This window comes from Cyclospora cayetanensis, unplaced genomic scaffold (genome assembly GCF_002999335.1).
Source record: "Cyclospora cayetanensis isolate NF1_C8 unplaced genomic scaffold, CcayRef3 CcayRef3_contig_8, whole genome shotgun sequence".
Taxonomy (NCBI): Eukaryota; Apicomplexa; class Conoidasida; order Eucoccidiorida; family Eimeriidae; genus Cyclospora; species Cyclospora cayetanensis.
Genome location: NW_020312752.1, coordinates 312,593 through 331,601, shown reverse-complemented (window position 1 = coordinate 331,601; position 19,009 = coordinate 312,593). Strand labels below are relative to the sequence as shown.

The 19,009-nt window shown below is 53.2% G+C and overlaps 4 protein-coding genes and 1 non-coding gene across 5 annotated transcripts; 3 read left to right on the top strand and 2 right to left on the bottom strand.

The window, feature by feature from the left end:
• Positions 1–2,281: 2,281 nt before the first annotated feature.
• On the bottom strand, positions 2,282–3,246 carry LOC34621108 (60S ribosomal protein L27a). Its single transcript, XM_022734333.1, has 4 exons — positions 3,195–3,246; positions 2,934–3,046; positions 2,529–2,693; positions 2,282–2,398 (listed from the first exon to the last, which is right to left on the bottom strand). Exons 1-4 carry the CDS (start codon positions 3,244–3,246, stop codon positions 2,282–2,284), a joined length of 447 nt encoding a protein of 148 aa, XP_022591074.1.
• A 1,269-nt stretch (positions 3,247–4,515) lies between these two features.
• Positions 4,516–5,695, top strand: LOC34621107. The gene is made up of 4 exons (XM_026335738.1): positions 4,516–4,587; positions 4,808–4,909; positions 5,018–5,371; positions 5,558–5,695. The coding sequence occupies exons 1-4, from the start codon at positions 4,540–4,542 to the stop codon at positions 5,693–5,695; spliced, it is 642 nt and encodes a 213-aa protein (XP_026191523.1). The 5' UTR covers positions 4,516–4,539.
• Positions 5,696–6,759: 1,064 nt separating this feature from the next.
• On the top strand, positions 6,760–6,832 carry Trnaf-gaa. Its single transcript has one exon. It is a non-coding gene; the product is annotated as a tRNA-Phe (tRNA).
• A 1,717-nt stretch (positions 6,833–8,549) lies between these two features.
• LOC113146934 (protein elav-like) lies at positions 8,550–12,228 on the bottom strand. Its single transcript, XM_026335776.1, has 2 exons — positions 12,060–12,228; positions 8,550–9,472 (listed from the first exon to the last, which is right to left on the bottom strand). Exons 1-2 carry the CDS (start codon positions 12,226–12,228, stop codon positions 8,550–8,552), a joined length of 1,092 nt encoding a protein of 363 aa, XP_026191561.1.
• Positions 12,229–17,295: 5,067 nt separating this feature from the next.
• LOC113146933 (transcriptional regulatory protein AlgP-like) lies at positions 17,296–18,341 on the top strand. The gene is made up of 2 exons (XM_026335775.1): positions 17,296–17,961; positions 18,309–18,341. The coding sequence occupies exons 1-2, from the start codon at positions 17,296–17,298 to the stop codon at positions 18,339–18,341; spliced, it is 699 nt and encodes a 232-aa protein (XP_026191560.1).
• The last annotated feature ends 668 nt before the right edge of the window (positions 18,342–19,009 follow it).

The window sequence follows — 19,009 nt, the reverse complement described above, 5'->3', positions numbered from 1 at the left end:
TACAAGTACTACGGAGAATCAATATGCCCACCATTAAGCATTTTTTCGCGCCTCATAGAGCAGTCTCTGAGTATAAAATTCAGCCGGTTCACAAATTGTGGCCGAAATTCGATCCCCAAAACGAAGCATACGAAGGATCTTTCGGACAACTTAGCGGTGAGCGCCTGTGCATCTAGCTGAGTGTAGAGTGTGATCGTAAACTTTCCAAGCAATATTCATACATAGAAGCAGATGTTTCAGTCAGAGCATACTCCGGGGAAGCACAATACCAACAAATCAGAGGAATATTATCCATGGTTACTAATGTTGTTAATGAAACAGAGTCGCCCATTCTTCCGCAGTCAACGAAGCTCGCAACTGCCCCAATGTCAGCCACTGACCAGAGGCTAGTCTGGTGTGTTAGTGGCTTTCAATAGTCCTAGAATCCAGCGCTTCGATGACTCCCTGTGGATCATCCTCCTCCACACGGGTCACTTACGCGGTACAGTCCTCGAACAACTCAGAAAGCTTTGAAGCTGCCTTAAGAAGCCAGTATTCTTAGCTCCGTCAACCTTTTGGAAAGTTGATGAAGTAGCATAGCCTTGATTTGTGAGAGAATCGCAGGCGTTATTGCCCCGTAGCCACAAAAAAAATGCTTGTTTCTTTGCCTCCTGGTGGACCTCGTGGAGCATGACGATCTACGAGAAATAAATTCCCATGTTCGAAAAACGCAGCTAATTGCCGCTATCTTTCTTTGTGCATCCCCAGTTGAGGTTTGCGCATATATTCGTGTTCAGTACCCTGTTATTTTCTTAATCTTTACGCTGCTAGGGGTGCTGCTGGGTTTGAATCACCAGGTCCAAACCCGGATCGGATCAGTGTAGACCAGGTATGGGGCAGAGCAACGGGTGCACGAGTCCACTGTTGTACTGTGACCCTAATCAGCAGAAGGAAGGAAACCAAGCCAAGTGATTGGATGTTTGAAAGCACAAAGTCACAAATGCTGCAGGGGAGTGCTGTCGGTGCGCTGTCTGTTCATTTGCCTCAGAACTGTTTGATGGGGTAATTTCGTGATTATTATGTATGCTAGTCATTGAAGCACGCCAAAAGGCACAATTGAGCTTCAGATCCTCATCCGTGGCCATGCTTTTGAAGAATTTACCAAGCTTTCGGACAGGAGTTAGGTATGATCCACGGCTTTCGTGAACCTCGACAGAGCTGGAACAGGGAATGAAAGGGAGTATTTGTTGAGTCCTTTGAAAACGACGTATGTTATCCTGACCTTTGACTTCTGGCAGCCCAACGGTAGAGTCTATAGTCGGGGCATTCCAGACCCTTTCAGGAACCGGAAGCTTTCGCAGGGTAGCTTGGCTGAACTCATAGTACTGTAGTTGCGGGAGAAAGCACACCACAAAAAGTAGCCGTGCGAGCCACCTCCTCGCTGCTGCCAGAAACAGGCAAGAAAATAAGCTGCGCGAAGTCTTCAAGCATCATGACTGCGGACTACATTAAACTACAAGCAGGAGCACACTGAACGGCGCAGAACCCCGCCCCCTCCCCCCGGGAAAGAAATGAAGAGCTGGCTCTACTTCAGTGATCTTCCCGCACATCCGCACAAATCCACAGTTCCCATTTGAGCAAAAATGCCCCAATCATTTGAAGTCATCCCAATAGCTCAAGTTGCAGCACAGTTATGTTTGACGAAGCCGCAGTCCTGCCACCGCTCTGCAGTTCTTGTGCCACCCTTCTTGCACCCCCTGTTGCTACACTAGGATCCTATATCTAGCCGAAATAATGATCGGTTTAAGCTACTCTTCCCCCAACCCCTATGCTACAAACTCCTTTTGAAGGCAGACCAAGGCGTGTTATCTTCCTGCCTCGCAACTTTCTCGTGGCCCCCCGTATTTGACAGCATGTAGAGCCGTCCTGGTGCACATCGCGTTCCGCAGCTACACCCCGTCAACCCTAAATAGCTGCGTGTTTGTGGGTGTTCGCCGGCCTGTGTTCCATAATGAGACGCCGGCAGCCACCACTTATCGTGCGTTCAAAGGAGCTCTTCCGTATCCCTCCACCCTCCTCCCTATTTGCGCTAGCGCACCTCGCCCCCTCTGCGTGTCTGCACGCGTGCCCTTAATCCACCCCTCTGCTCCTATTGATCCTTTGGTGCAGCGGCTTCAAAGGCCGCAGCCTGTGGAAGTAGGGAACGTTGCAAGCACGGAGAATGAACTGAGAAACGTATGTTGTGTTGGCATGAGGACAGCCTCACGGGCAGAAAAAGCAAGGCCCCTCAAGGCCTGGAAATTTAACCGCTAAGGACGCATACACCTCCTGCCTCCTTGATCTTCTTCTCTGCCAACTTTGAAAAGAAGCGGGCCCTCACAATCAACGGCAGCTTGGGCAGCTCGCCCTTTCCCAACACCTGCAAAGATACATACACTCCAAGAGGATGTAACGCCTTGCTTAGAAAGGGACCGCGCACGAGCCATATCGCCACAAACCCGCGACACCCCAGCAACACATGCCAAACCCCCCCACCCACGCCTGCCTACCTTGAAGTACCCAGCCCGGGTGCAGTCGACAACAAAGGCCTTTCCATTCTGACCCTTCTTCGCCTGTTCGAACGCCTTATCCGAAAGGATAGACCAGAGTTTGTCTACATTGACCGTGGGACAGTAATCCTTGTTCCGCAGAAGGTGGAAGTGGCGCATACCGACCTGCAGATACACCCCGACCAGAAGCATCCTAGCTACACACGACAGTTGCGGCAATGTCCAGACACCAGGCCACATGTGCTCTTGAAATCTAGCATAAACTCGAAATTACCCTATAGGACAAGCCTGCAAAGCGCGGCAACCCCAACTCTTCCTTCCCCGCTGCCATCCCCAAACACAGTGCTCACAGTTCGCCACCCTTCCCCGTGTCCTCCTAAGGAAATGCGCGTCCAAGCAGCCTACCTTTCCAAAGTACCCTGGGTGGAATTTGTCAAAGTGAATTCTGTTGTGGTGCATGCCTCCGGCTTTTCCGCGACCGCCGGGGTGCTTCCTGTGCTTCCCCACGCGTCCATGGCCTGTCATAAAACACAAATGCTGAACAGTAAACTTCTTCAAACCCCTCTCGCCCTCCCCCCCTCTCCGCACCTCCCAATCTGCCTGAACGAAAGCACATTCCGTGCATCACCAGCACACTCAAACTGCCCGCAACCCGTGGTAGCTGACCAGCGGAGACGTGGCCCCTGAGCTTGCGGGTCTTCCTGAGGCGGGTGGTCATTTTCCCCAAAAGTACTCTACAGGCGCAAACGCACAAAAAACTTGAATGCTGAATCCTTCCCCCTCGACATGCACGCGTTGCAAAAAGGCACTCTCGCTCACAGTAGCTGCGAATGACGAACGGGGACGCGCCACGAGGCCTCCGACAGAAACGCCCCCGACGCAAATCATCAAGAAGCCATGAACGAACGACCGACTTCCCATGAAAACGAACCAATAATACTCCCCCCCCACACAGAGAAGCCCCAGCAGGAGCCGCTTTTGCGGTTGCAAGGAGGAGAGGCGCCGGCTCTACGCCTGGCATTCAGTGGAAACAGCGAAATCAGACATGAATCAGAGCACGCAAATCCAACGGGCTCTCTTTCCGCCGGCCCTAAAGCTGCATCAGAAACTCCCCCGGAGCCGCAGGGACTGCCCCCGTAGCGGCAGCAACAGCACCCCAGCCAGGAAAAGGCGGTTTCTCACCACAAGCCTCAAGATGGAACCCCAGAGAAAACAGCAGGATATTCGCCTCCGGTATTTGTTGCTGTTGCTGCAGCCGCTGCTGCAGCTTCTCCCCTTCTCCCCGGCGGCTGGTGGCTTCCTGTGGGGTGGGGCTTTCCGCTGCAGCCAACTGCACGAGAGGCTGCTCCTGCAGCATGGCCCCCCCTGCAGCAGTAGCTCCGCTGCATGCACTCGAAGTGTAATGGAAAGTCCCGATTTTCGCGTTTTGTAAAACGAACGGTACTTGGAAAACACACGATCGTCATATAGGAGGGGGAGGCCATTAGTTGCTTAGGGCTAGTGCTGCTGTTGCTGGTGCTTCCGCAGAAGCACCAGCAACAGCAGCAGTCGTCCTTCACCAGCAGCTGTTGTGTGCTGCTCCCTCTTAGCACCGATAACTCAGAAGGCGAATCAGCCACGGAGGCTTCCCCAAGCATCCTACAGCCACCAACTCTGAGCCTAGGGCTAGCAGCGGCAACCATAAAGCAGCAGCAGCTTGTTAGGGGCGTCATTTAACGTTGATCAAGAAGAAGCGCAAGAGCAAACTATGGGAGGGATTCGCATACGGCCTCCTGGTGCGCGTCAGCGAGCAGGTGAGCATAAGTCGTCCGAACTGAAAGCTCTAGGGCACTGTTTGGCTGGCTGTCCAGTGGCGCAACTCATGGAATATTCTCAGTTGCGTCCCCTGTCCGCTTGCTCCAAAAGTTTTGGTTGCCGTTTGTGGCTCCTAAGACTCTGAAATTGGGGAGTTCAACTGTGTTGGGTGCTCTAAGGGACTGCGCGCATTTGGCCTCACATTCAATTTCAGCGGATGAATTATCCGACGTGGCCTCCACCCAACGCCTCCCCTCTTCACCCGGTAAGTGCGTGTTTCTTTTCACCCCTGCGGTGTCCAGTTTCTGAATGCCGCCCTGCTGTGAATGTATCCGTGTATTTACATAGTACCGCAGGCTCCAGCAGCTCTGGCGTCTTTGCCTGCTTTTCTACATGTAAATTCTCCCATTGTGAAGCTCCTGGCACTTCGAGGAGGAGACATTAGAGCGAATGATCGCGGGTGTATGTGCGCTGCTTTATTTCAGCTAGAGCCGTGGGGCCGTCAGCTCTTTGTGTTTCGGCCATATGCGGGAGACCTCTCCGCGGCTATCAAAGGGCCTTATCCCCGAATACCCCCTCTACGAGGAGTGAGCAAGGTGTTGCGCCGTGCTTGGGGGTGAATGGATTTTGATGTGCAGGCTAGATACGCTTTTAATGCATAGGCTTCTAGTCTTTGCTTTGCTTTTCCGCTGCAGCCCGTCCCACCTTTCGACCAGCTCTCTCCCCACCTCGAACGGCTTGCTACAGCAGCAGCAGAAGCAGTTGACGCCGCAGAAGATGCTGTTGCTGCGGCTAGCCGGTCTGGCACGTTCTCTGATGCTGCGTATGAGGCTGCAACAGCAGCAAATCGTGCAGCAGCAGCGGCAGCGACAGCAGCAGCAGCGGAAGTGGCGGCAGGCCCCCTTCTGCCGGCAGAAGCGCCTGTGCTATGCGTAGCTGACCATGGCAGACGGCCGCTGATGTTTCTTTCCCGTGAGGATTTGGGTGTTTTGAAGGAGCACATGCAGCAATTCAAACAGCTCATTGAAGATTTCAGGCAGGAAGCTACCGTGAGACCTGGGGTTGAGGAGGGTCGAGGGTGTGCTTTGTCTTTAGGCCCTTAGTTGACCGTCCGCACGCAGTGTATATTGAAATATTTGAGATTCATGCTTCTTTGATTCTTCCGCGTGGCATGGCGAGTGCGTTTGCAGCCATACGGTTTTTTATATCTCATCTGTGGGGTTTCTCTGCGTCAGGCATCCAACATCGAGGGCATCTATGCATTCCGTCGCCGCTTGCTGCCGTACAAGACAGTAGGGATGCAGCGCATGAAGAAGGGCGAGCACCAGTCTTACGGAATGAAAAAGGGAGTACCTAGGGAGAAAAAAACGTAACAATGTAACGCGGAATCATTTGTAAGCAGGGGGGAGGCAATCCGCGGAACTCGTGTGCAAGGCAGGCATGGCACACACGCATTCTTAACTTGAGACCGCTAGACAATTTAGGACCCACGTGAAATTGCTGCATAACAAATCACTGCGAAGTGTCCAGGATGCAGGCAAATTCTGTACCTTATTTCCTGAGTGGAATATATTATGTGCAAGCCCTAGCAGCGATGTACAGAAAGCCGCTGCTATAACCAAGCCCTACCCGGCTCTCTGTGAGATTGGGGGTTTGGCGTTGCAGCATAATGCGGACATATGGATTTTTTTCCGTCATCCTTTTTACTCTGAGGGCGTGCTGTCCAAACGTTTATAGAATAGTATTTGAGAAAAGACACTATGCGTATATGTATGTCCGGGTGCTTCTTGGATGTACTCGTCTACAGCCACATGCATTCTGTATCACATCATAATGCTTGAACTAGGCCCGACTGCACGAACATATGCCACGCGTGCATCTTTCTGCAGAAACAAGAGGCTAACAGTAGGGGAACGTGCAGCGAAGGATACTTTGAGAACAGTTGACTGCGGTACCTGCCAACTCAACTCGTCTTTCATCTATTGTTCCCTATGGTAACAGAAAGCTTCTTAGAATTAGGGGGGGAAATAGGTCAAGGGCAAAAAACGGGCGGAGCTGGCTGCTTCTAGTGAACCCGAAAGTGGTCTATCCTCTCCGTTCTTACACCAGCGGAACGCAGGGCCCCGAGGGGTAGATGCCGTACGTTATGAAGGCTCTAAAATTTCTTAGGAGTCTGAGCTGCAAGATAACAACTGCACCTCTCTGCCTTTCACCTATATAATTATCAGTACACTCACACACTGCTGAAGAAACAGAGGATAGATGAACAAGTAGAGAGGCACATCGCGGCAGCCAGGAGCGCTCTGCCCGCAGCCGGGACTTTGCACGCCACTGCGGCAGCTTCTACAATAATGAAGCAAAATGCGCTAGTAAAACTTGAAATGCAACTTTATATATGTTTCTAGGATCTTTGCGTGTCAGGTCCCTATCCACGTCAGCGACGATAGCTCAGTTGGGAGAGCGTTAGACTGAAGATCTAAAGGTCCCTGGTTCGATCCCGGGTCGTCGCGCTTTTCGCGTTTGTGGCTTCTGCTCGCTATCCTTTTTACCCTATAGTGCGCTTGGCATCGGAGACATCTCTTGGACAGGTTTTATTTGGCCATTTGCTCTCTCGAGGGTGCTGTCTCCTACCTTTCCCCCGTTCAAGTAATCATGTAGGCGTGTAGCGCTTTCCATGCGTGGAAAGAAGAGGGAACAAGGCCCACACTGCCTGCGTTGCTACCACTGTCCGCAGCATAACCTTGAGGCACGCATTCTTGGAGTACTGCGCATAGTCTAAGGCTGTGTTTTCCCATAGCCAATGCTTCTGCGGCGTGCTTCAGGGCAAGAGGATGCAAAGTAGCTGGCAGAGGGAGACCCTTTACCAGAAACTCGATGCGAAGCTTGAGAGAAGTAGTATTGAATGTTTCTTTTAAAGCTCCCTCAATCCTCTCCACATTCTCACTATTCAGGGGTCCGGCAAGAGGGGATAGACATAGGTGGAGTTCATAGCGTTGTTGCGCCCTTGTAGCACTCCCAGCGACCTGAGCTGGTTGCGCACAGCCCACAGAGCACGGGCGAACATTGATTCTTACCCTATTGAGCTAAGTCCACTCTGTAATCAATTAGAGCTACGAACAGCTTGGCGCAACAGTCGGCAATTCACTTAGTTTTAAATAATGTGGCAGATGTAGTAAACCACTGCTAAGATGGAACCCAAAGCCCGCCAAACTTCTCTTTTAGCCCTAGAAACGTGATGCCTTTCAACACACTGGGCTCTCTAAGATAGCTTCCCCCAGAATGTAAGCGGAAGCACGGACTAGGTATTTGCGGGGGGATGGCGCGCATCATTCCCTGATGAATTCTAGCTTTCCTCTTCACACCCACTCAGGCATGAGGAACGCGCACACGTAGAGTTTTCTTTGTGCATACACATTTTACAGATCAGTAGGTGTTGATGCACCGCTTGATGCAACTACGTGCACGCGCATAAAGCTGGAGAGAAAGTCAAGCTCCTCTGAGCTGTTAAACGGGCCAAGGTATGCCTATGGTATCACTTTCGTCCATGCACATTGTGCTCAAAGGTTGCCGCCTCAAGAAATGGTGCGACCTAAAGATCCCCTACGAGGAAACAAAGCAATAGCGTTCTCTCAAGCTTTTGGTATTAAGTGTGCAGCTAGAGGGGTTCCTCAAGGGACCCTACGCGTCATGTTACAAGCTCGAAAAGCGATTCGGTAGACAGGAAGACAAGGATGCTGAAGCACTACTACGCCCCCTCACTCTTCTTGGGAGGCCCCTTGCTGTCTGTTGCGCTGTCCAAAGGCACAACACCAGGCAGCGTGCAGTAGCAACTGGATCGCACGGCAAGGCAGAGCCGCAGAGTGGGAAATGCCATACCCGCGTTGCTGGCACCTGGCTCCGTTCTGTGTTGCTCTGTAGCCTGCAATTATCGGCGCGTAGAACATAGTGCAAGTGTTCTACAGCCCTCTAAGCTTGTGATGCCCTTAGTTGCGGCATATTGAACGCTTTTACAAAGTTTTGACGGCGCCGGCAGTCAAGTTCGCTCCCCTGCAGTTGCAAGTAGACTGCTGCCAAGCAGGGAGACGACTGACGATTGAAGCCGGGCACATCAGGAAGCAAGCCGAAGTGGGAGAGTATCCGTTCCTGCCAAAATACACGAGAATGCGAAAGACTGGAAATCAGGGTAGGGGGAGGGGATGAGCACCTGCAGCGCGCCAGCAGCGCCTCTCAGGAGTCATACAACCCTTGGTCAAACACGTCCAACAAAGTCTTTGGCGCAGTTTGCCTGGACTCATTCCCTGATGCGGCGCTAGACTGCAGCTGCACAAACTGCTGAGCCACTGAGGAGGCAAGGGATGAGGCCTCCTGTAGCAGCCGCTGCAGCTCCTCATCACCTGTTCGGGCAGGATATCTTGCGCTGCTATCTGGCAGTTCGCCAAAAGGGGCTAAGACAGACGGAATCGGCGTTTTCCCAAGATCCTGTTGCAACGAGAGCTGGTGTCTCTCTGCCGCGCTGCTGCTATCGGCAACAGCAATAGAGTCCTCGGCAGCGGCTCCTGGATCACTGAATAGAGCATCGAGAAGCTCCATTTCATCTGTTGCTTCATCTGCTGCTCCCGCTTCTGCAGTTGCCGCACATTCTGGTGCTGCCTGCTCGCCGGAATCCGCAGCGCTGACACTGCAGCGGCGGCTGCTCTGCTGCTCTTGCAACAGTGAAGAGTTTGTTTCTGAGAGCGCAGCAAGCTGCTGTCCTTCCTCCGGCATGAGCTGTTGCTGTTGCTGCTGTTGCTGCTGCTGCTCCTCCTGCAAAGCGAGCAGCGCATTCTCTCCCCACAGACGCTGAAGGCACAAGTCAACTTCGGAGACGCTAATAACGGCAGGCTGCTGCAGCCACTGCAACAGAGTCTGCTGCTGCTGTTGCTGCTGCTTCTTCTGGTGGAGCGCTGAGGGGTGCTGCTTCTGGTGCCGCTTAGCCATTGCGTAGGCAGCAGCAGATTGCAACACTTCGTCAACAAAGAGGTCACAGCCGACAGCGAGAACGCGAACTAAGGAGAGGTCAATCTCCGGAGCATGGCCATCCTCCGCAGCTCCATCCTCGTCATCGGCCGTTGCACGCGGCGCTAATACTCCATCGGCAGCATCGCAAGCCGCTCCCGCGTCTGCCTTGGTGGGCGCAACAACAGCGTCTCTGGAAGGCTCACTCGCCTCCCACAGGGTGCTGCTCGTCCCTCCAAGGCTGGCGTTGGCAAACTCCGCGGGAAGCTCGTGATTCTTCTGTTTCTTCGTCTCCGTCGCGGCTGCGCCGTCCGAAAGCGCCTTGCGAATAAAGGGCCCCCACGTGTTTCCTTCTTCCGCGAAGGCTGCAGCGGATAGCGGGGAGGCTGCCGCCGCACCATCCCCGGAGTATCCTCCAGCGTGTTTGGGGACTCCCTGCCCACTGGAAATCCTTAGGCCAGTCTGGTGTTGGATCGCCTCGTCATAAAAAAAGCCGTTGCTTATTCCCGGAGCGCCGCTGCTGCTGCGATGCTGCTGCTGCTGTTGCGGCAGGCGTCGAATCGGCTTGAACGTCTTGCCTGTGGCCGCCAAGCTCTGTTGCACGATGGCTGCTGCTGCGCGATCGGCAGTTGCGGCTGCGCATGCAGCAGCTGCTGCAGTCGCCGCTGCTGCAGCAGTCACTGGCGCGGAGATGCGGACGGGGTGCACTGCAGACTTGACACCTTCTTCCTCAGCCTTCGGCTCCCGCGCTGGAATTCCCACTCTTTCGGGTGTAGCAAGGGGCAAAGAGCCCCCCTGCGGCAGAGGTGCTCGCATTCTACGCTGGCACCATCTGCGAGGCCTCCTTACCTGCTGAGTGCTCCTTCTGCGCCTGCTAGTGGTGGTGATAAGGGGGGTCGTGCAGAGGAATATAAGCGCGCACACCGCAAAAAGCCCACGGACACGGAGAGCAGTATGCTGCGATAGGCGTATGTTTCTGCTGGGGTAGTAGGAGGAAGCCTTCGGCGATGCTGCTGTTGCTTGCGCATCCGGCGCAAGCTTCCCGCTGCTGCTGCAGCGACTGCACGCACTGCTGCTCCTGGAAGACTCCTTTCAGCGGCTAGAAATCGCTGTCGTGATGAACTCTAGGCCTGCCGCTTGCGTCGCAACAGTGCAGAACTGGCAGTCTATCATTCGCGCGCGCCGCTGCTTCTAGTAAGCAGGAGCTACAGGAGGACATGAACAGCGGCCTACGCTTTTAGACACCCCTCTGAATGGGTTTTCGAGCTCCTCACCTAAACATATTGTAAAACTGCTCGCGTCTACTGCGACGATTCTCAGCGGATCCTGACTGAGTGGCTTCTTTTGCTCATGCAGCAAGCCCCGTGGAGCAGAGCAGAGGCCCCCCGTCGGAATGGGGGAAAGCTGCTGCTGCAACCGGTGTTTTCGCACTTTTTGTCATCTGATCCTTTAGTGAGTGGAGCTGTTGGAACGCCTTCTGATCCGGAAACAGATCGAAGCGTAGACCCGTGCAGCACAGGTGCCGCCTTGGCAGCGGCAAACACCGCTCCTGTTTTCGCTGGTGTAGGCGTGATTCCCCGCGTAGGGTGCCGCCGTGCATTGCGTGGCATCTAGCGCCTGTCTGCAGTGTTTTCTGCTCATGCCGTGTATGCGTAGAGGGAGCATAGCAGTTCCCAGGCAGCCGCGCACCAGCAGTCGTACGGCATCAGCAGCTGCAGAAGATGGCAGCAGCTGCAGCAGCAGCTCCAGCCTCCGCCAAAGGAGCAGCCCCTGTGTTACCTTCGGCTGCAAAGAACTTTCTCGAGGCCTTAAAAAATTCAAAGACTGCTGCATGCTCCTCTGATGCCAGCGGGGGGGGTGCACTGGGCAGCCCGTTGGACACCTTGAATCCAGCAGCCAAGAGGCCTCGTAGAAACAGTTCGCAGGCAAGTCGCTCTGCAGCAGACGCTGCTGCTGCGGCTGTCTGTACCGCGCATGGCGAGGCGGTGTGCCTTTCAGCCTCAAGGGAGGCGCTGATGCGGCAGCAGCAGAAAGCCACGACTTTAGGCTTTGCAGCTGCTGCAGCGGTCGACGCTGCACTGCAGCAGCTGCAGCAGCAAGTTGAGCACTGCGCTTCTCTGAGGCAGCAACTTCGAACCCTTACACAGCAGCACTCTCAGCAGGCAGCCGCTTCATCCGCTAAACAAGACTGCGGTGGGTGCAGACACGAGAGCGCCTTCGGCTGCCGATATGTTAAATAGGCTCAATGAAAAGGGGGGGATCTCTCTCTGTGCTGCTGAAAGGGGGATTTCTCTTTACGCCGCTGAAAGGGGGCTATCTCTCTGTGCGGCTGAAAGGGGGATTTCTCTCGGTGCTGCTAAAAGGAGGCCATCTCTCTGTGCAGCTGAAAGGAGAGTTATTGCTAACAAGTTTGGAAATGCTGACACTGCTGTTGTTGCTACAGCAGCGGTTTATGTTGGGTGTTGGTGGGGTTGTGCTATTTTTGCCGCGCAGCAGGGGGCGATCGAAGCACGAAAGGCGTAAATTTGGACTCCCAGAGCGACGCGCAGTCTGCATGGTGAGCTGTAGCCTCCTGTTGCATCGGTGGTTGTAGCGGCAGATGCAGGTACACGCGACATTGTCTAGAGGAATTTTGAATTGCTGAAGGGGACTGGGAGCTAATGTGGATTGCATTCAAATGCCATGGCCTCGCAGGGCAGCCCTCGTTCGTCAAGCACTTCTCAAGGCGCCTCCTGCCACGACTGCCAGCAGCAGTAGCAGCAGTAGCAGCAGCAGCAGCAGCAGCAGTAGCAGCAGCAGCAGCAGCAGCAGTAGGTCTATGCCAGACGGGCTTAGAGAGACGGTTCGCGCTTTGAACGAGATGCAGCAGCGCAGTCTGCCTGTTGCGCTGTGTCACCTGCGGCGATGTCATCGGTTGATGTGCCTGCAGCAGCAGCAGCAAGAGGAGGTGCTGGGAACTGCTGCAGACAGCCGGGCTCATGCTGCTGCAGCTGAGTATGAAACAAGCTACCAGTACGCTCTTCTATGGGGTTGTGTGCTGCTGCTGCTGCGGCACCCAGCTTCGCATGCTCAGATGTTGTTGCAGCAGCTACAGGAGCAGCGCAGCGCCGACTCGAACAGTGGCGACGGTTCAGAAATGCAGATTGAGACGTCGGCAGCAGAGTCTCAGAGGGCTTCCGAGAACGCCTCCGGAGAGGATGAGCTTTCCTTTGCCGTCGCCCTCTATCGACTTGCTGCTGCAGTCAGTACAGATGAGGTGTCTGCTGCAGCCGCCAAGGCAGCAGCGTCGCCTCGTGCTGCAGCAGATGCAGCAGCAGTCGCAGCCGCGGCTGCGGCTTCAGAAGCCTCTTTCCACCAACGGTTGCTCACGTTCTTGACGCGAGAACTGCAGCAGCGGCAGCAGCGCCTTGATGCTGTTGCCACGGCAGAAAAACGCCGCATTCTTGTGAGTCACGTCTCCTGCGGCTGTCGCTGCAGCTTCCTTGAGAACGTCCTCTGTGGTCCCACTCCGCTTCAAGGGTTTGGCTTTTCTTACACGAGCGTCGGCACAGCAGCAGAGGAGGCCTCTTGTGTAGCGTACTATATTACTTTTAGTCACGGGTTGATGCTGCTGCGCGGTGTATGGGCAGGCGGAGAAGCAAAGCGCGGAGGCCTCAAACCGACTGAAAGCACTGCAGCAAAAGCAGCAGGTACTGCGGCGATTGCTAAACGAGTTTGTGGCACTGTGTGCAACTCCCTTTAGCCCATCCGCTTCCGACTTCAGCAGCAGCAACGGCAGTAGCAGTGCAACCAGCCTGCAAAACAGCAGCAGCAGCGCAACCCAGCAGGGTCGTGCGGCGGCGGAAAAGGAGCCTAGTATCGTTCATCAGAAAGACAAGCGTTGATTATTCCTCCACGACAGGCCACGCAAGCATTGCGCATACTACGGGCTATTAGGTGCTTGAATGGAGGAGCCTTTAGAGCGCGGAAGGAAACGTAGAGAGGGCTTTTTACCGAAGGAGGTCGGGATAGGGGGCCTGGGTGTACGGCTGGGCAGCCGGAGCCATGTTTAGCAGGAGAAGGGGTGGCGAGAGACTTTTTATCCTTAAAGCGATGGTATGCGATTCGCTGCCTTGTCTGTGTAGTCTAAACATCTGGGGACGGATCAGACATCACGCGAAGGTGGAGTCTTCTTTCTGCTTCTCGCGTTGTGCCCTCCCACTCTCCGTAATCTCCTCATATCTCCAACGCAGAGACGGAAACCTCAGTGGGGCGTCTTTTCTCTTCGCCATCCCAAAATAATACGAAAAAGACTTTGTTCAGCTGTCTCTTTATATACTTCGTTGCCGCATGCGTAGGTGGCATAGGACACACTACATAAATCGTGCAGCTACACGGGGTTGGCCTGCATGCCAGGCGAGTGCACGCACATGGGAAGTCCGATGCCGCAATAGGTGTCGCTTAAAGGAGCCGAATTTTCACGCATAGAGCGTCTGTTAGTTACTGAGGGGCACAGGCGCGAGGCAGCCGTTGGTATTGGTCGCACGCCAAAATAAGTGAGTCTACTCATGGGGTGACCTAAAGCCACGCTGTCCGCAAGTTTTACATCCATCTCACCTAAGATTCCTTGAAAAGCTAGGTAGAACGCTATTAAGCAGAGCCTTTTGAAAGGGAGTTCCCTAGAATTCTTGGCCGCACTACTGCGAGTGGTTCCTGTGACCGGTTAGGCTACACTCACACACTTCCACTAACGTAGTTTTATCGAACCCAGAATTGAAAAGGGATTGACTTATTGCTTTGGCTGCTCGTATGCATTACTTATCGGCGGGCATTGTTAGCCAGATACAAAATGCACAATGGTTTGTGAGTGCGTGTGTGTATGTGTGCGTGTGGGGGGGGGTGAGTTGGTGGGTGTGTGCTACCTGCTACGTGTAACTAACTACGATACTCCGAGTGCTTAGATGATGCAGCTGCTCGCACCCTAGCTGTTCCACTCCCGTTTCGTCAGGAACTAAAAGGAGGGCAGGAGATCCACTTGTCAACACAGTGACTCTCTGTATATTTTGATTAGAGCATGGAATATAGTGTCGCACTACGTACACGTCAGATAAATCCTTACACTTGGTAGCGCTGCGTAGTTCAATGCATTTGTTCCTCCCTTGTCCGCTGTCTGTGCATGTAGTGGAATGCTAGGCTTCACTACAGCAATTGTCTAGCTTGGATCAGCATATTTTATCCATAATTCAGCAATTTTACTTTCGATTACAACAGGCTGAACAAGCCCCTTTGGTGATGGGTGTATTGTAGCACACCGCCTGTTGAGGCGGCACAAGCCGACCTAGGAGCTGATCTGAACGCAAAAGCTCCAAAGCTGGCATAAAAGCATGACCTTGTAATCAGCCGAAAAAATGTATGTGGATGCGTCGACGCCGACTAGAAAAATATGACGGCCGTAAAGATGGGCAAGTACTGGAAGGTTTCAGCGGTAAGGGGAGGTTGGCTGCGTGTTTTGAGGCTAAAGGTTTAGTCGTGGCGGATCGGCACACTCCATGAGGTGCATCAGACGGCGATCTAATGGGCAAGTTTGCGGTAAGTTGGTAAGGACCACTTGCGATGCGATTTTCTCACAAATAAGTCCCTTTTTTGCCTACCGATTTCCCCCGATATTGGAGGTGCCTCAAAACAATCAGAATTGGGTTCCTGAATAGAGTTCGAAACTTTCCAAGTCGTTTGCGGAGTATGCAGTGGAAAATAGCAACCCCTATGGAGGCTGAGGACCCACCAGGAGCCGTGGAAGTGCTAGATTCGAGGACTATTGAGGGACGAGAAAAATCACAACCAATTTTCTTGTGAACTGGATGACAAACGCCAATCTCACTGGTTGACGAAGGAGCAAGTGCAAGATCCGTTGTCTGCGGCAGTACTTGAGACTCTGGTTAACGATGCCACTCGACATGGCCGGTACGTTTCATATTCCTCGCTAGTTGTCCTCCCCCAGCGCATGTGCGTGCCTGAAAGAGCTACCTTCATGCATGGATACTGCACCAAGTGCTGTCAGTTACTATTGTTAAGGTGTTCTCTAAACTCAGATTTATTTGCAGGAACTACAAGCTGTCTCTTTGTTCTGTCTTGTGCTGCATTTGAGCTTTGGAGACTACAATGCTGCATAGCCCAGCCTTTTTGCATGCAACGACTGCTCTGAGGTGCGGAGATACCTCTGAAATAGTGGAAAGCTTGGTTTCTTTCACGCACTGTCACTTCTTCTGTGTTCCCAGAGCCAGGGGCTCACAAATTTTAGCGCTCCGACTACAGCGAGTCATCAAGTGGCTGCAGTTGTGTTGGTATGGTCCCTCGTCAGTTGATGGCAAGTGTGGGTGTCTTTCTTCTCTTTTTTTTTTATCGGTGATTGCAAAATTTGTTTCTCTCATAGGCCGTTTTTGCAGCTTTCCCTGCTTAGGGAGTGGTGAGAAGCCGAAATGCATTCGCGTTTCTGCATGCAGTTGGTCTCGTCATGCAAGTAAGGAAGACTAAAAGCGTGTGCTTTAAGAACGGAGGAGTAGATGCAGCGGGCAAAGCTACGCTCGAAAATTTCCTGGTAGACTAGGTTTAATTATTTAGGAGCTGGTGAAGAAAGGCCTGGTTAGTTTGGCTGATCATACATCGTTTTTGTTAAAAAAGCGTTAGCTCCATAAAGGAGGACAGTTGTGTATGCATGCACTAGATGCAATGCGAAACTAGCTTTGAATTATTGGAGTACGTAGAACGTGCAGCTACTTCACGTATCGTAGCTGTGCCTCTATCCTCATGGTGGGGACTCTGGGGAACACGGGCAGGCAAAAGGCTTGTCTGAAAAAAATTCAGTAACTCTAATAAGCTTGAATTGAGTTCCTAGTTGATGTCTACCTACGAACACTTGGGGCATAGCGTCTCAAGGGTGATTGCCGTTAAAAGGGTGTAGAGGGATCAGGTGCTGATGGACGCGTTTCCACTGAAGGCCCCCATCAGTCTGCTCACTCTCATTAAGAATGCTCTAGTACTTGCCGTAAGGCAAAGGCCAACATGAGTTAGATAATGCGAAGACAGTGCCGGCATTATTTCTCCGAATAATTTGGCAGATCATGAGCATTGCTCTAACCCTAGGACAATGGTGAAAGACGCAGATACGTGCACGCCCCTTTATTCTGGCACTAAGACAGAGTTGCTCAGTGGCTACAAGCGCAAACCGTAGCTGTGTGATGCTGGCGAGACGGAAACTGCTGCTAATGAGGAAGCGAGCACCCCGTCCTTGAAAAGTCAAATAATTTGGCGCAAGTTACATACAATTTTCCCACAAGCATTGTATTTTCCACCGACGTTGCTGCTACTGCAATGCTTTTGCTCCTCCCGGACCAGCTCTGCTTGTTCGAGGCGCGGCTCTGCTGCCGCTCCGAGCAGAAACCGGTGCAATCCTTGTTCATCTGCCATGCCAACATGCAAGCGATTTCAAAACATATTTAAAGAGTAAAGAAGTTGCGACGTCAGACTTCGAACAGAATAGGCCATCTGCGCACAGAGCAGTGCCACTACCACTGTCAGCCCTGCGGCGGTCTGTCCTCTGTAGGCTCTCTCGGATTGAATGGAGGCCATGTGAGATCAGGGGCTGCGGCGCCTTCCTTTTCCCGTATTTGTTTGTTCCCCAAAGCTCCCGGAAATAGTGTTCCACGAGGGCAAAGACTTTCCAGGCTTTGCAGTGGCAGCAGCAGCAGCAACAGCTGCAGCCGGTGGGTGTTGCAGCTGCCCCGAGCGCCACCGACTTGCACTTCGTCGGCTGGGGGGCCCTGCTTCTCTGCCTTTGGCAGCAGGGTCCTCTGTAGCTTCGAATTTTCGCGTTTGAGGCCCTACCAGGGCGCTTGATGTGGCCAAATACGGGGAGTGCAGCTGTGTGGCTCGCTCCGCTGCCCATAGGTGTCTGCCCTCCTGGAGCTCACATTGCATCCAGTTCCGCATCTGAATAAACAAAATGGGGTCTTTCTTGAGCTCCAGTCGAGGCTCTGGGTCAGCAGGGGCTTCCCCTGGATCCGACACAAGGCAAGGCACTCCCAGACGCGCTACCCCCAGGAATTCAGCAGCCAGCAGCAGGGGAGCTCTATCCCCCAAAACTTCGCAAGTGGACAAGAGCGCAAGCACAGGGGGGGCACGCGCCATTGGTAGCAGTGCCTCGAGCACGGGGACGCAGGAAAAAACAGCCACTCCCACTGGTGGGAACCCCTCCCGCAGGACTGCTCCTGCTGCCAAGCCTGCGACGGCTGCAGCACCTAAGCGCACGAAGACAAAGCCCGATAAATCTGCGGCTGCAGCTCCTATTAAGGTGGCAGTCGAGACGTCCTTGCCCAAGCCGACGAAATCCAGCAGCAAAAAAACCCCTAAGAAGGCAGAGCCTAAGACACCAAGGCAGGTCAAACAGGAGGATGATCTGAAGGCTCTCCCTGTGCAGCAGCGTGCAGAGGGGCAAAAGAAGCGCAGCGTGTTGGTAACGGTGGCACCAAGCAAAAGCAAGATCACACCCAAAACAGAAAACGCTAAATCTCCTGCGCCCAGCAGCAGAGGTGCCAGCAAGTCCCAAGCGGCGACCACAGCTTCTAAAAAGCGTAAAGTATTGGTAGCACCCGAGGCAGCCATGATGAAGGTGGAGAAGCAGCACGAAAAGAGGCAACGCCGCAGCTGCATGTCTCGCCTATGAGGAAACGATTTGGCACTTAACAGAGAAGATCTAAGGGCCTAAACGAGCACAAGAAGAGCTGTTGAGGCGTCTTTTAGTGCAGATCCTGCGTACAGGCTGCTTTTGTGTGGCTGCTCCTGCAGCCACAACAGCAGCATTTTCTTGGCTAGCCTTTGCCCTTATCAATTTTTTTCAACGATCGTCTGGTTTATAAGTTGACTCGAAGCTTTTATTTTTATCGTACAGTGCTGTGTGCATTGAGTGTGCACAGCTCGAATGATCGCCTACATTTTTAAAATGGCCAGTGCATCGAGGGGGAGTGCACAACTCCAAAGCGATGCGATTAAGCCAATAGAAGCCAGCCTGCAGTCACTTGGCTACGTATGTACAGACCAAGGCCCGTAGATTGACTCTTGGATAGAGTGGCCACGGGCTGTCGCTGTATTGTAGTAGGGCGGGTTATGCACTAACGGACATGGCATGCACAGTATCTGCACCCGGTGCATTAGATCACAATTATCGGCGTTCACCCGATTCCCGTTGTTTAGATCGCTTGTTGTGCACCACCGGAATAGAGTTTTGCGTTTTGGCTGCTACGAATCCCTGGCTGCTGCTTTTCGTGCCAAGGGATCTCGAGAGATTATTTCCTCAGTGGGCCGACATGCAGGCAGGAAAGGCCCAGCAGATTCATTTCTGTCAGAGAGAGAAGACTCATTTTAGCGATAGCGCCTTCTTTCTTACTCCTGCCTTTTCCCTCTAGCCTCCTCTGTAGCACGATGGGCCGAGTACGGGCTGCACGGTTCGTCTGCGGAGAGGCTGCTCGTTATCCAGTGCGCCAAATACCCCGCAAAAAAAACCAGCATAGTTTTTTTCAAGATCTTTCAGGTGCTTGGGGCTGCTAGAAGTGCAGCCAGGCTTCTATATTGAGGGCATGCGTCATCACACTCGTCACAGAGGAGCAGGGGCCCCAGGGTTCATGAAGATATGAAAGGATCTTCGTTTCCTTCTAATAAAG